Below are 17085 nucleotides of genomic sequence, written 5' to 3'. Positions count from 1 at the left end.
ACACCAAGGGATCTTTTATATATAAAAATATACTAGAACTCGAATCAGTAAACCGCTACTTAATTCTCAGACCCACATGTGTTTTTAAAAATATGAAAAATGTAGTTTTTTTGCTATTAGAAACACCAGGATGACCAGAAACACTGCGGTTCTACGGAAATGGATAATCTGAAGAATAAAATATAAGTAATGTTTTATTTCAGTGATCTTAAATATAATAGTGAAAAATGTGCTGTAGTGTTTAACAACTAGGGTCTGTCCCTTTAAAGCTGCACGCTCTAGTTCCATCCAGCGAAAATAAATTATAATTTGGTTAATCTACAAACCTGTAACACACTTAGATCACGTTTTTATCAAATGGAGTGAAAAAGCAGGTTTTATATCGATAAATACCATGGGAATCCCCATGTCCCAATTGCTTGAAATAATTTTGAAAGTTTGTATTCTGATGTCACCGGTAGATGTCGCTCGAAGCACAACAATGCTTACGTCACGACAAATTTCACAGACTTGGGGTGCGTTCTTTTCACCTCTCCTGGACATGTTCCAACTGTTCTGTCCTGGTTGTATCCCCTCTCCAGATATCGTAGGACTTAGCAAAATTATTGGTTTTAAGGGTTTGTAACGTTTTGTATTGAGACACTTACTTGTCTGAACTTTATTGTTACTGAAAATCTCACAAATCAACAACAACAAATCGGATGTTGATTGCGCGAACCGTGCACGAGAAAACAAACTGAACCAAAATGATAACGGTCACGTGGTATACCAACGTCTGTGACATTGAAATGGAAATATCCCGTCTAAAAATAATTAGACTTTTTGTCTGCTCAACAGTTTTTTCTCAAACGTGTGTCCGTTACAAACACCAGGATTACCAAAAAACACTTCAGGTGAATGGAAATGTATATTCTAAATAATAAACGGTAAGTAAAGTGCAATTTTATTTGTGAAAAAATGGGTTTAATAGCGAAAAACAACGCCGTAATGGTTAACAACTAGCCGTAACTAGGGTGTGTCCCTTTAAGGGTTGGAATCATTAATTACGAAGGACGTACGTGAGCATTCCGTTTATTGTGTTATTGCATGTTAAAACACTTTATTAATATTGTTTTGTCTCTCTTCCTCCGGCCATACATCAGTGCATCCATTCAACTGATTCGGTTTCTTCTCTCGTTTCAACCAGTGCACTACAACTGATCAAAGGCCGTGGTATGTGCTTTCCTGTCTGTAGGAAAGTGCATATGAAAGATCCCTTGCTGGATTAGCTTTATTTACTGAATGGATGAGAGAAAAAGACTCCATCATATGCGGTTTTGTTTTGTCTCTCTTCCTCCAGCCATATCAGTGCATCCATTCAACTGATTCGGGTTTCTTCTCTTGTTTCAACCAGTGCACTACAACTGATCAAAGGCCGTGGTATGTGCTTTCCTGTCTGTAGGAAAGTGCATATGAAAGATCCCTTGCTGGATTAGCTTTATTTACTGAATGGATGAGAGAAAAAGACTCCATCATATGCGGTTTTGTTTTGTCTCTCTTCCTCCAGCCATATCAGTGCATCCATTCAACTGATTCGGGTTTCTTCTCTTGTTTCAACCAGTGCACTACAACTGATCAAAGGCCGTGGTATGTGCTTTCCTGTCTGTAGGAAAGTGCATATGAAAGATCCCTTGCTGGATTAGCTTTATTTACTGAATGGATGAGAGAAAAAGACTCCATCATATGCGGTTTTGTTTTGTCTCTCTTCCTCCAGCCATATCAGTGCATCCATTCAACTGATTCGGGTTTCTTCTCTTGTTTCAACCAGTGCACCACAACTGATCAAAGGCCGTGGTATGTGCTTTCCTGTCTGTAGAAAAGTGCATATGAAAGATCCCTTGCTGGATTAGCTTTATTTACTGAATGGATGAGAGAAAAAGACTCCATCATATGCGGACAAGTGGGATAGAAGAAGTAAACCCTCGGTTGTGTAAAGTTCTACCACCTCGAGTGTACTTTTTCTACCTCACATGACAGCATATGATGGGAGTCTTATATTCTTACATGTACGAAGTAAAAAATACGAGATATAGGTATTACGTTTTTGATGGCGGTGGTGTCAGTTTTAAAATGGACACTAAGTTTAGTTAATTTACAAACCTTAACTCATTTGCATATAGTTACAACAGAGTGAAAGAAGAGACTATGACGTTAAAACAGGAAAAAGTCTCTTCTTTCACTCTGCCAGAGGGTAAAACGGGTATGGCACCACCAGGGATGTGAGTGACCAAATGTCAAAAAAACTCTGAAAATTGTTCGGTGGCCGACAGGCCCCGACTAGGGTCCAGGGGCAACGCCCCGGTGGGGGGGATCAGGGGGGAGGTACTTAACAACAAATTTATGAAGTGTGTTAAATCACTGTGTTAAGACTTTATGATTCATATTTACCTACAAAAAGTGAACTTGTTCAATACCTACTTACCATGGTGTCTTGCATCCATTTCAAATCTTTCATTTCTTATAGATAAAACAGTAATGTCACAACTTATGTACAGTGCATTTAGTAATTAGTATGCACTATTTACAATGACAGTACACAATAATGTCAAATACTGCAATAGGCTTTCCCACTTGCCGACAGTTTCTCAAAAACGCTTTCTAACTGAACACCGTCCACCTGTTTCTCTAGCCATTCCCATCGCCAGGGATTTTTTTATGTTTACGTCAAGTTTTAATTTATCTGATTTCTTCACGATATCTTTGCGTCGGGTTGCCATTGCCGCTTCACAAAAGGCGGGCTAATTGTCTAACGCTATGCACGGTTGGCGAAAACGAACCAATGAAATGTCGCCTAACAACAGAAAACCTCGGCAAACCTCATTACTGTTCGGTGCGGGAAGGGAGATAAGTCGAATGACTTCCGTGTTGATTAAAAGACGGAAATACCGGTAAAAAGCTTAAAAGTTGGACAAAACCGTTAAATTTATATTTTTATTTATATAAAAATGCGGAATTTGGGTCATAAAAACGCGAAAACTCAGAAATCTCACATCACTGGCCACACCCAAATTGTTTTGCATATTTTACTTTTTTAAGTTAACGTTTTGACAAAATTAATGACTCTTATCATTACTGTATGATTTTCTTAACCCTAACCCTAACCGTAACCCATTTTCTTTCTATGGGAGGCCCCCCATATCCACTGTTCACTGTGGTTGCATTCAATTCCATAGTGCCATACCCACAAATCTCTTTCTGGTAGAAACACTGAGTATGTAAAGTGGTTTACATATAGGCTACACGTATGTGCATGTATATCGAAAATAAAGGCTTTTAGAACAAAATAGCTGTTGTAATAAATAGAATAACAAACTCGGTACCAGCTATTATCAAATTTATATCCCTCATGAAATAATTTTGATTTATCACTCGCTAAAGCTCGGGACAAGTAAACTTATTTCACTCGGGACATAAATTTGATAGTATCTGGTAACTCGTTTATTATCCTCTATATACGTTGCCTTTTTATAATTCGTAAAAATTAGACAAAAATCCGGCATCTAGTCCTGCTTTGCAAACAGGTTTTGAAATACGTGTCCCGCCCCCAGTGGTGTGGTTAAATCACTGAACTTAAGGTTGGTAAGACTTCAGGGCTTCGAGAATTTTTATAAAATCCACTAGCCATGGGATCAGTGATTTAAAACATTTACTAGTCATGATTAAAAATTAACTAGTCCAACTTTTCTTTAAGTTAATACAATTTTACTCAATATAAGAAATAATCAGATATATGTCACCTAAAGAGGGAGATAGAGCTTAAATACACTAACATTAGGGGGTTGGGGTGGGGGGCAGGATATTCATATTTACAAAATAGCCCTACTGAAAAAGGAAAAGAAAATCCAGGCCGGGCTTGTAGAATTTTTTTATAAAATCCACTAGCAACGGGATCAGTGATTTAAAAAATTTATCAACCACGATTAAAAATTCACTAGCCCTACTTTAAGTAAATACAAGTTTACTAATAGTAAGAATAGGTTATGTCATTTATAAAGATGGGCATAGAGCTTAAACATCCTTAGATATTGGGGGGGGGGGGGGGGGGGGGGGGGGAAGCAGGATATTCATATTTACAAAATAGACAACTGCAACATTTGACTTTTTTTTTTTTTTTCACTAGCCATCGGGCATGGCAATATTAGTTATTTACTAGCCCAACACTGAATATCACTAGCCATGGGAGTGGGGCTACCATAATTACCTACAAGCCCTGGTTAAGTACTGGGTTCACATCTTGATACGTATACCGAGTCTAGTAGGTGGTATATATACCAAACGTTTCTCTCCCCAACCACTAACAATGTACCATTAATCACTGTCTGGGCAGTAGTAATGTGCTCGCTCGATGCGCGGTCCGTTTGGGATCGGTCTCCGTCGGTGGGACCATTGGGCTATTTCTCGTTCCAGCCAGTGCACAACGACTGGCATATCAAAGACTGTGGTACATTGTATGTACTACCCTGTCTGTGGGATGGTGCATATAAAAGATTCCTTGCTGCTAATCGAAAAGAGTAGTCCATGAAGTGGCGACAACGGGTTTCCTCTCTCAATATATGTGTGGTTCTTAACCATATATCTGTCGCCATATAATCGTAAAATAAAATGTGTTGAGTGTGTTGTTAAATAAAACATTTCCGTCCTTCCGTCCACCGTTTGGGATATAGACAACTAGCCAGGTTTTCTGCCAGAGAGTAAAACGGGTATGGCGCCATACCCAAATGTGTTTGCGAATTTTATTTTTTTAAGTTGACCTTTTGACAAAATCAATTACTCTTTTCTTTTCTCTCTGGGAGAGCCCCCCCCCCCCCCCCCCACACCACACACACATAACACCCTGCAATGACAGTGAATGCAAGATGTACCGTTTTCCACCTGTTACCAAAATTAACGAAAAGCGAAAGCAGTGGTATATTAAAAAAAAAAAACTTAAGTTAGGTACTTGAGTACATAGACCTACATGTACATGTCACGTTAAACATAGGCTAGTACTTGTGTACTTACATGTAACAGGCTCACACATGCATAAATCAAACAATTTAAAAAAAAAAAGAAAAAGTTTTTTCTATTGTTATGTATAATGCGCACTCCCATTTTTAACCTGTATTTTTGGAAAAACAGTGTGCATAATACATGGGAAAATACGGTAACCTCTCATATAGTGTTAGTTTTTTCTGCAAAGGATTTACCCAAGTGAAAAACACATCGGGATCCTGGTCGGATTTACTGGGATCCTTACTTTCTGGGATTCTTACTCACTGGGATCCTTACTCTCTGGGATCTTTACTCTCTGGGATCCTTACTGGGATCCTTACTCACTGGGATCCTTACTCTCTGGGATCCTTACTCTCTGGGACAGTTCTATATTTACCTGGTTGTTGATGAGCCGAGGTGTCTTGTTCAGGCTGTTTGCTTTGACAACCATCCTTGACGGATTTCACTGAAGTGAACACAAACACATACATGTAATTATTAGAACACAATACATACATGTATGTACATGGAATACTACACATGTACTTCAATAAAATAAAAAAATAATAATTAATAGTGATATACAAGTTTATCTCTGGGTGAGCAGAACATTTTGCCAAATCATCTATTTAAACTTTAAAAATTGCAAAAATTAACACAGGTATTTTCTAATAAAATTTAAATTACTAGCAGAAATTTATTCGGCAACTTAAAAGTAAAATAAATTTCGACAATTGTTTTTAGAATTCGCAATTGGCGAAACTGGCAAGTGCCAGAGCTAGCCACGACTGGTGCAACAGAAGGCCATGGTATGTACTATCCTGTCTGTGGGATGGTGCATATAAGATCCCTTACTGCTAATCGAAAAGAGTAGCCTACGAAGTGGCGACAGTGGGTTTCCTCTCTCAATATCTGTGTGGTCCTTAACCATATGTCCGACGCCATATAACCGTACATAAAATGTGTTGAGTGCGTCGTTAAATAAAACATTTCCTTCCTTCTTCTTCTCGTCTGGTTTCATATGCTCACTAGACCCTAAGATGTGCTACATCAGTGAACTGGATCGTCAGTTGGAGCTCACCAGGGCTGCCCCATAGCTTTTCTTTGATGCTCTTTTCTTCTGGCCAGATGTTTTGCCTTATGTTTTGGAGGAGAGAGCAGCTTTGAAGAATGTGTTCTGGTGTCTGAGATCCACTGTTGCAGGGACATTGATATTCTTCTGTATATGTTCGAGCCTTAGGCGATGGAGGCGAGCCTTTAGTCTACAATATCCAGTCCTGAGTCTGAAAACTTGGACTTGCTGTTTTCTTTCCAGGTGCCACATTGGTTCCGATGGGTATGTACTACCTGTTCTGGATTTCCAAATGTTTTCATATCGTCTTTTGATGAGTTTTTTAGTTTCATCATAGGACATCTAATGTATAGATACTGTGGCGTTTGACTGCCTTCTTTTGCTACTTGGTCAGCTTTCTCATTTCCAATAATGCCACAGTGAGCAGGAATCCATTGTAGTGTGGTCTTATTGGTGTTCAGGCTGTTAAACATGTCTTGCATTTCCCTTTCGGCATTTCTGTGTGGCTCTTCTTGGAGAACTTGCAAGACTGATTTGCAGTACAAAGGAAGACAATATTTCTGTTGTATATATTTCTATCCACCAAAACGTTTCCAGCTTTTAAGATGGCACACTGTTCAGCCCTGAAATTTGTTGAGAGTTCTCCAGTGGGGGCGATCGAGTGCCAGAGCTAGCTAGCCCTGGATATAAGTTCCAATAATCAATTATAATTGATCCGTTTGACTCCACTGATATGATACATGTAGCCCAGTGGTAAAGCGCTCGCTTGATGCGCAGTCGGTTTAGGATCGATCTCCGTCGGTGGCCCCATTGGGCTATTTCTCGTTCCAGCCAGTGCTCCACAACTGGTGTAACAAAGGCCGTGGTATGTACTATCTTGTCTGTGGGATAAAAGATCCCTTGCTGCTAATCGAAAAGAGTAGCCCATGAAGTGGCGACAGCGGGTTTTCTCTCTCTATATCTGTGTGGTTCTTAACAATATGTTTGACGCCATATAACCATAAATAAAATATGTTGAGCGCGTCGTTAAATAAAACATTTCCTTCCTTCCTTCCACTGATATGATGATTCATTATAAAAACCCATTTATAATCGACTGTGTGGCAAAATGATAACTGTAACTGTTACTCCAATTCAGTACATGCATGATGCAGTGGTGAATTTCGAACCCTGTCTTTAGTTAATTAATAATTATTTAATAATACTGCTGTGAAAACATATACGACAAACTGATCATCCCAAAACAACAAACAAAACATGAATCGAAGTTTAACTTTAAAGTCAACGACAGGACATATTTTGATAGGCACCATTATTTACGTTTTTCCCCTGAATCAGATGCAAACTAAAAAGCGACGAAGTAACACTGACCTCAATAAGCAGGGGCCTAATTCACAAAGCTCTCTTAGGCTCTGCTAGACAACAAAGCATCCTCTTTGCAAGCCTTTTAGCATTGCACTGCGAGATCGCAAAGTTGTTAGAGTTTAGTGACTTAGGCCCCAGATCACAATAATTTACAAGGCAGATATTTAAAGCATGAACTTATTCACAAAAATATAAATATTATTTCTATATTTTCACTGTAACTATAAAATACAGTGAAAATATGACTTTTCCTGTGAAAATACAACTTTTAACTGAATATATCGAATGTATAGTTTCTGATGAGCTATATATTTCATTATCCCACAATCACTGTATACAATGGCAAGACATGGTGACTAGATAAATCTCTATATTTTCTCTCACTGACCAAAAATACAGGTCATGTGACGTAAGCCCGACTCAACTCGAGTACCGGTATTTCAGACTAGATTTTCAATCAACATATTCTTTAAATCATTTGTTTTAGTACAGTAAATACAAATAACTTTTAGTTTTGTGATAGCTATACAAAACTTGGATATTTATTTTAGAATTTAGAAATGCTTTTTGAATGGACAGAATGTAGCTAGCATTTTACAAAGAATGATGTCATGTACATGTATGTATCTTATATGACCTTCTACTTCAAAAACGGCCTCGGTGACGTTGTGGTTAGGCCATTGGTCTACAGGCTGGTAGGTACTGGGTTCGGATCCCAGTCGAGGCATGGGATTTTTAATCCAGATACCGACTCCAAACCCTGAGTGAGTGCTCCGCAAGGCTCAATGGGTAGGTGTAAACCACTTGCTCTGACCAGTGATCCATAACTGGTTCAACAAAGGCCATGGTTTGTGCTATCCTGCCTGTGGGAAGTGCAAATAAAAGATCCCTCGCTGCTAATCGGAAAGAGTAGCCCATGTAGTGGCGACAGCGGGTTTCCTCTCAAAATCTGTGTGGTCCTTAACCATATGTCTGATGCCATATAACCATAAATAAAATGTGTTGAGTGCGTCGTTAAATAAAAACATTTCTTTCTTTCATTATCCCGCAATCTACATAGGCTAGATATGGTGACTAGATAAATCTCTATATTTTGCTCACTGACCAAAAATACAGGTAACGTAACATAAGCCCAACTCAACTCAAGTATTTCAGACTAGATTTTCAATAAACACACTCTATAAATCATTTGTTGAAGTACAGTAAATACAAATAACTTTTAGTTTTGTGATAGCTATACAAAACTTTGATATTTAATTTAGAATTTAGAACCTTTTTTGAATGCACAGAATGCAGCTAGCAACTTACAAAGAATGATGTCACGTATCTATCTGATATGACCTTGTACTTCAAAAGTCTTCCTGGTAGTACTAAACCAAATAACTTCCGGCTGGGTCAAAGTTCGAGGTGCACCCAACTTTTGATAGAGAAGTGAACATCACAAGTCCTGTGATTGGTTATAAATGTGAGTGTGTTGGTTGTAAAAAATAATAGTTTTATATGGGTAAAAAAAATATGCAATTTTATTTCATCTAGTACCAATGTGTCAAGTTGCCTTGTGCTTGAAACATGTATGGGATACCTGTGAAAAAAGGTACTCGAATTTTGTGCGGAACTAGGGTAGTCATAGACGCTACCCGTTATCTCAGAAACGAGCAGCTTGACCCCCATTTTTTTGAGTGTGAGGGGTGGTAGTATTTATATCCGTGGCGTTTATGTCGGTTGATACGTTGCAGGTAGGAGTTTTAGCCACATATGTTACTATTGTCGTGTATGGGATTTGATTTGGTACTATACACCCTCCTAGGTTGACAATGCTCAATTTGTGTACACAAAAATGGAATAAATAATGATTTAATTTCCAACTATTCCTGTAGAATTGCAGGATAAAAAAAAATAACCGATTAGGCCTACTGCCTTAAGATATCGGCTTTATCCTGCTCAGCCATATAACCATAATTAAAATGTGTTGAGTGCATCGTTAAATAACACATTTCTTTCTTTTTTGTTATCGAATATGGCAGATGTTGCTAGGCAGAGCCTCGTAGCATTCGCCATTCTAACCTTTGCAGGATAATTAAAGCCGATATCTTAAGGCAGTAACCAGTTATTCTCTATTTATGTAATACAATACAGTACTTTACATGGCACTAACCTCTCTTAACAAGGCACACAGCAAACACACAGATACTGAAGAAGGAAACGGGTGCAACGGCTGCTAGCACTAGCTTTATGTCGAAACCAAATTGTTTAGTCCAGTCTGAAAAACAACGCTTATTTTGATGACAATCTTTTCAAAGACTGGGGGGGGGGGGGGGGGGGGGAGGGGAGTAGAGGGAATGGGGATGAGATGCTGGCCCATGGTAAAACACTAGCCGTGGGGGTTGGGGGGTTGGGGAGTTGGGTGGAGTTATATGTTGCCAAGTGGTAAAAGAAAAGTACTCGCCTGATGTGTGAACAGTCTAGGATCGATCCCCATCGGGGGTGGAGGAATGCGAGCACGCCCATCAGGCTATTTCTAGTTTCAGCCAGTTATTGCACCATAATTGGTATATATCAAAAATCATGGTATGTGTGCTATATCCTGTCTGTGGGATGGTGCATATAAAAGATCCCTTGCTACTAATGGAAACTAATGGAAAAATGTAGTGGGTCATGGCCAATGGTTAAAAAAATCACTGTGCTCTAGTAATGTACATAGATCGATCGTCAAACAAAACAGTTTACTTTAACTTTAAACACTAGACTATAGAGCCCGGGGTGTGATGGGTGACAGGATCAATTCCATTTGATGGACTACTGGATATTAATGTGCCTATATCCAATTAAGGTTCAAGCACGTCTCACCCAGGCACAATCTCTGATTTCGCCAGTGACTGAGGGTCTGGGACAGAACTGGGGGGGGGGGGGGGGGGGGGGGGGGGGGTAGAGTTGGAAATGGGCAGAATTTTTTTAATATAGCAATTTGAAAAAACGTTAATAGAATTTTTTTAAATATAATAAAAATAAAAAGAATTGACTGCTCGGCCAAATATTTATATAATTTGGAGCATTTTAGAAGGACAGTCCAAAAATAAATAAGAGAAAGAAGAGAGGATCAGACTGTTTAATAATGTTAAAAAAAGAAAGTAATTTCGACATAACATTTTGAAATATGGTCTAAAAGTTTAAAGTCCGATCTATATGTCAATGGACTATATATATATTCCTTTCCAGCAATGAATGTTGTTTTCTTACATGGATGGTGCATATAAAAGATCCCTTCTTACTAATGAAAACAACATGTAGCAGGTTTCCTCTCTAAGACTATATGTCAAAATTACCAAACGTTTGACATCCAATAGCTGATGATTAATAAATTAATGTGCTCTAGTGGTGTCGTAAAACAAAACAATCTTCACTTTACTTTACTGTTCATATACATGGTCAATTCTAATATATGTATTACACTAAAATTGGCATCTTTTGGACACATTACACACTGGATTTAGGCTGGGCACCAACATTTATTAGCAAATTTGGTTAGAACATCTGTAAATAGTCAAATTAAAGTTTCAAAAATTAGCCAGACAGCGAAAATGGCGGTACTTTAAGGCCTACAGATTACAAACGACATGCAACATATTTTCAAATTACCTTTTTAATGAATTAATAAAAAGAAATTCATAGTCACCAAATTAAACTTTTAATTGACCTTTTTTTGCAATTTGACGAACCCCAGCTTAAACCCCGACAGAGAAATCTACTGCATATCCATCTGCAGGGCCCGTGCTTATAAAACCTAAAGTCTAGACTTTAATAAAGTCCAGACTTTAACGTAATGCTATTTGAATGGTGTTGCCATGACGTTAAAGTCTGGACTTTATTAAAGTCTAGACTTTAAGGTTTATAAGCACAGGGCCAGTTCTGATATATACTCTTCAAAAAAAGTAGGGGAACCTGAAATATTAATGTTAATATCAACTATTAGACCGAACATATGTTTTGACCATAGACATCCTAGTAAAGAACGTTCAGGTCTGTTTACCAACACACCGAAACACATTCCATAGTTTGCACGTGCATCACGCAGTTGCCCCGTACACGTGTGTGTGGTGTCATTCTCGATTTTGACAATTTCCAGGAAGGTCTATTAATCTATTAAGGTCTATTATTTCTGTCAATATTTTTCATTCTATTGATCATACAGTTGTTATTGTTTTGTTTTTAGTCATTTTTATTGTTTGAATTTGCAATTTACTGAAAAAGCCCACGTCAACTTTCAAATTTCACTTCTGACCCCAATCGTCCTTCAAGATCTTTGGTGGTCATAAAACCTACTGTAATACTGAACTACCGGTTGTAATGTCTGCCCAATTAATTAACTATTATAATATAACCATTCCCCACAGCTAATATGCCTTACAAGTTTGGCAATTGTAAATTCTTATTAGAGTTCCCCTACTTTTTTTTCAAGAGTATATTATTATTACACTGAAACTCACCTGTATCTGTAATTGTTTTTGGTGTTACAGAATTTGCATCTGCCTCTGTCTCTCTCAGCGTAAACTCTATGAGCAATGATGAGCCAATGGGGTTTGTAGCTATGCACGTGTAGACACCAAACGAGGAGTTTGATATGTTGACATTCAGTGTCGTCCCCGTTTCTGGTAACAACGTATTTCCATACTTCCAGGTGACCATGGTTACGGCGGGGTTAGCTGTTACAGAACACGTCAGAGTGACAGCATCTCCCACCGTGGCCGTTATCAAGGACGTCACATTGTCAGGTTTAGGAGGATCTACACAGACGAAAAACAGACAAATTAAACATGTTGAACAAGAACATCTCCCACCGCGGCCATTATCAAGGACGTCACATTGTCGGGTTTAGGAGGACCTACACAGACGAAAAACAGACAAATTAAACATGTTGAACAAGTAGCATCTCCCACCGCGGCCGTTATCAAGGACATCACATTGTCGGGTTTAGGAGGATCTACACAGACGAAAAACAGAGAAATTAAACATGTTGAACAAGTAGCATTTCCCACCGCGGCCGTTATCAAGGACGTCACATTATCGGGTTTAGGAGGATCTACACAGACGAAAAACAGACAAATTAAACATGTTGAACAAGAACATCTCCCACCGCGGCCGTTATCAAGGACGTCACATTGTCGGGTTTAGGAGGATCTACACAGACGAAAAACAGACAAATTAAACATGTTGAACAAGTAGCATCTCCCACCGCGGCCGTTATCAAGGACGTCACATTATCGGATTTAGGAGGATCTACACAGACGAAAAACAGACAAATTAAACATGTTGAACAAGTAGCATCTCCCACTGCGGCCGTTATCAAGGACGTCACATTGTCGGATTTAGGAGGATCTACACAGACGAAAAACAGAGAAATTAAACATGTTGAACAAGAACATCTCCCACCGCGGCCGTTATCAAGGACATCACATTGTCGGGTTTAGGAGGATCTACACAGACGAAAAACAGAGAAATTAAACATGTTGAACAAGAACATCTCCCACCGCGGCCGTTATCAAGGACGTCACATTGTCGGGTTTAGGAGGATCTACACAGACGAAAAACAGACAAATTAAACATGTTGAACAAGAACATCTCCCACCGCGGCCGTTATCAAGGACGTCACATTGTCGGGTTTAGGAGGATCTACACAGACGAAAAACAGAGAAATTAAACATGTTGAACAAGTAGCATCTCCCACCGCGGCCGTTATCAAGGACATCACATTGTCGGGTTTAGGAGGATCTACACAGACGAAAAACAGAGAAATTAAACATGTTGAACAAGTAGCATTTCCCACCGCGGCCGTTATCAAGGACGTCACATTGTCGGGTTTAGGAGGATCTACACAGACGAAAAACAGACAAATTAAACATGTTGAACAAGAACATCTCCCACCGCGGCCGTTATCAAGGACGTCACATTGTCGGGTTTAGGAGGATCTACACAGACGAAAAACAGACAAATTAAACATGTTGAACAAGTAGCATCTCCCACCGCGGCCGTTATCAAGGACGTCACATTATCGGATTTAGGAGGATCTACACAGACGAAAAACAGACAAATTAAACATGTTGAACAAGTAGCATCTCCCACCGCGGCCGTTATCAAGGACGTCACATTATCGGATTTAGGAGGATCTACACAGACGAAAAACAGACAAATTAAACATGTTGAACAAGTAGCATCTCCCACTGTGGCCGTTATCAAGGACGTCACATTGTCGGGTTTAGGAGGATCTACACAGACGAAAAACAGAGAAATTAAACATGTTGAACAAGAACATCTCCCACCGCGGCCGTTATCAAGGACATCACATTGTCGGGTTTAGGAGGATCTACACAGACGAAAAACAGAGAAATTAAACATGTTGAACAAGAACATCTCCCACCGCGGCCGTTATCAAGGACGTCACATTGTCGGGTTTAGGAGGATCTACACAGACGAAAAACAGAGAAATTAAACATGTTGAACAAGTAGCATCTCCCACCGCGGCCGTTATCAAGGACATCACATTGTCGGGTTTAGGAGGATCTACACAGATGAAAAACAGAGAAATTAAACATGTTGAACAAGTAGCATTTCCCACCGCGGCCGTTATCAAGGACGTCACATTGTCGGGTTTAGGAGGATCTACACAGACGAAAAACAGACAAATTAAACATGTTGAACAAGAACATCTCCTACCGCGGCCGTTATCAAGGACGTCACATTGTCGGGTTTAGGAGGATCTACACAGACGAAAAACAGACAAATTAAACATGTTGAACAAGTAGCATCTCCCACCGCGGCCGTTATCAAGGACGTCACATTGTCGGATTTAGGAGGATCTACACAGATGAAAAACAGACAAATTAAACATGTTGAACAAGTAGCATCTCCCACTGCGGCCGTTATCAAGGACATCACATTGTCGGGTTTAGGAGGATCTACACAGACGAAAAACAGACAAATTAAACGTGTTGAACAAGAACATCTCCCACCGCGGCCGTTATCAAGGACGTCACATTGTCGGGTTTAGGAGGATCTACACAGACAAAAAACAGAGAAATTAAACATGTTGAACAAGTAGCATTTCCCACCGCGGCCGTTATCAAGGACGTCACATTGTCGGGTTTAGGAGGATCTACACAGACGAAAAACAGACAAATTAAACATGTTGAACAAGTAGCATCTCCCACCGCGGCCGTTATCAAGGACGTCACATTGTCGGGTTTAGGAGGATCTACACAGACGAAAAACAGACAAATTAAACATGTTGAACAAGTATCAATTAGCTGGATGAACAGATGAATCGATGAATGAATGAATGAATGAATGAATGAATAAATGAATTAGGAGATAACCATATGGAGTTTTTAGATTTGCGGGTGTTATTGTCCATTTGATCTTGCAAATGTCATTTTTGACCGAAGGCGTAAGCTCGAGGTAAAAAATGAAACATTTACAGGTATCAAATAGACAATAACACCCGCAAATCTAAAGACTCAATATGGTTATGTCCATTGTAAATTGGATAGTTTTTAAATGGAACTAACTGTATATTTGGTATTTCTTGAAAAAAATACCTGGCTACAATCTAACTGTAGTCCCTTGAATCGTCAACTTCGTCTGTTCCAATTGCTAATGACATCACTTTCTAATGACGTCATTAGCCTTCCGGATGTTATTGTCTATTTGATCCCGGAAAAAGAATATAATTAACCAATCACAATACAGAACACACTTCGCCATCAGTTTACAATGAATGAATTAATGGATGAATGGAAAAAAGTTTGTTTAGTTAACGATACCACTAGAGCACATTGATTAATTAATCATCGGCTATTGGATGTCAAACATTTGGTAATTCTGACTCGTAGTCATCAGAGGAAACCCATTACATTTTTCTTAATGCAGCCAGAGATCTTTTATATGCACTTTCCCACAGACAGCAAAGCACGTACCACGGCCTTTGATCAGTTGTGGTGCACTGGTTGGAACGAGAAGAATGAATACCGGTAAATGAATTATGAGTATGATGGAAATTGGCTAATGGGTGTCAAACAAAGATATAGGATTGAATGAAAGTTGACACATTATTAATTGTGTAAAGTACATGTATATACATATAGCAGGATGAAAAAGTAAATATTTTAGGCCTCGAGTAGAAGTGGAACATGTCACTCCCCCACATTCCCCACCCCCAGTTCCAATGGGACTCAGCCTGTGTAGTTTTTTTCATCTCTGAGAATGATTTGAGGTATTCACAAACAAACAAATTTTAAAAAAGAAAAGAAAATCTAATGTTGGTGTTACGTAATTGTCGAATGGTCCTAAATTTATTTATAGACTTACATGTCACATCTACTGTAATAATTTTCATCCCTGTGAATGATTTGAAGTATTCACAATCATAAGAAAAGAAAAGAAAAACATGGTGTTACGCAATTGTCGAATGGTCCTAAATGTTTATTGCAGACTTACGTATCACATCAACTGTGATATTTTTCATCCCTGTGAATGATTTGAGGTATTCACAATCATAAAAAGGAAAAAAAAGAAAACAAAAATGTAACATGGTGTTACGCAATTGATGAATGGTCCTAAATGTTTATTAGAGACTCACATATCACATCCACTGTGATATTTTGACTTGTTGCTGTTCCTTTATCGTTGCTAGCTGAGCAGACGTACATTCCACTGTCGTCTGTCATCACATTCCGTATGGTTAGGGAGGCGTGAGATGAATTTCCAATGCTGTATCGATCAGAACCACCTTCTTCGATGATGACGTTGTCTTTAGTCAACTCTACGACACTGATGTTGGCGTTGTCTTTAGTCCACCATACAACACTGATCGGTTCAGCCCGGACGTAACACTCCAGACTCGCGGTGCTGCCTTCTTTGATGGAATAGTTTGACGTAGGCACAGTGACGATGGGAGAAACTGCAGTAACAAGTGTGGAACCATGACTAAACTGTACGTTAATTACCTCACTCAACAATAAGGTCAACTATATATATATATAGCGACCTGAACTGAGCTCTCTCTATATATATATATTGACTTTCTGGCCTTAAATCAATGCCATATGATGTATCACCGTATAAATATAAATTTAAATAGTTTGACATAGGCACAGTGATGATGGGAGAAACTGCAGTAGTACGGAGTGTGGAACCATGATTAAACTGTACGTTACCCGAATCAACAACAAGGTGGACTAGCAACCTCAACTAGCTGAACTCTATTTATTCTCTGGGGAAACTTACTGCTCGGTCAAAATTAAAAGTCATATTACACCTTCAAATTTTCACATACAGTAGAATCTTGTTAGGTTGAACTCGAAAGGGTCGAACAAAAAACGAAGTCCCGAGTTACATTTACACGTTGTTGACAGAATGGTTAGGTCGAACTACCCGATAGTTCGAACACTTTCTCGAGCACTGATGGGGTTCGAGCCAATGGGATTCAACTGTACTATATATATATATATATATATATATATATACATGTATATATATATATATATACAGTGAAACTCCTCTATTAAGACCACCTGTGGGACTTATGAAAATTGGTCTTATAAGTGGGGTGGTCCTATTACCGAATTACTAACATTTAGAAGGTTTTT

General features: G+C 38.9%; 1 protein-coding gene across 2 annotated transcripts in view; it reads right to left on the bottom strand.

Moving 5' to 3' along the window:
- The window catches only part of LOC121385746 (B-cell receptor CD22-like), a 44417-nt gene that overhangs the window by 17611 nt on the left and 9721 nt on the right, over positions 1-17085 (bottom strand). For both annotated transcript variants that reach the window (XM_041516515.1, XM_041516516.1), the window contains exons 5-8: positions 16077-16397; positions 11932-12228; positions 9603-9707; positions 5408-5476 (exon numbers count right to left, since the gene is read on the bottom strand). In XM_041516515.1, coding sequence (XP_041372449.1) covers positions 5408-5476; positions 9603-9707; positions 11932-12228; positions 16077-16397 — 792 coding nt within the window. The remainder of the gene's footprint in view (positions 1-5407; positions 5477-9602; positions 9708-11931; positions 12229-16076; positions 16398-17085) is intronic.

The sequence above is a fragment of the Gigantopelta aegis genome, chromosome 12 (genome assembly GCF_016097555.1).
Source record: "Gigantopelta aegis isolate Gae_Host chromosome 12, Gae_host_genome, whole genome shotgun sequence".
NCBI lineage: Eukaryota > Metazoa > Mollusca > Gastropoda > Neomphalida > Peltospiridae > Gigantopelta > Gigantopelta aegis.
This window is presented reverse-complemented; position numbering and strand designations above follow the sequence as displayed.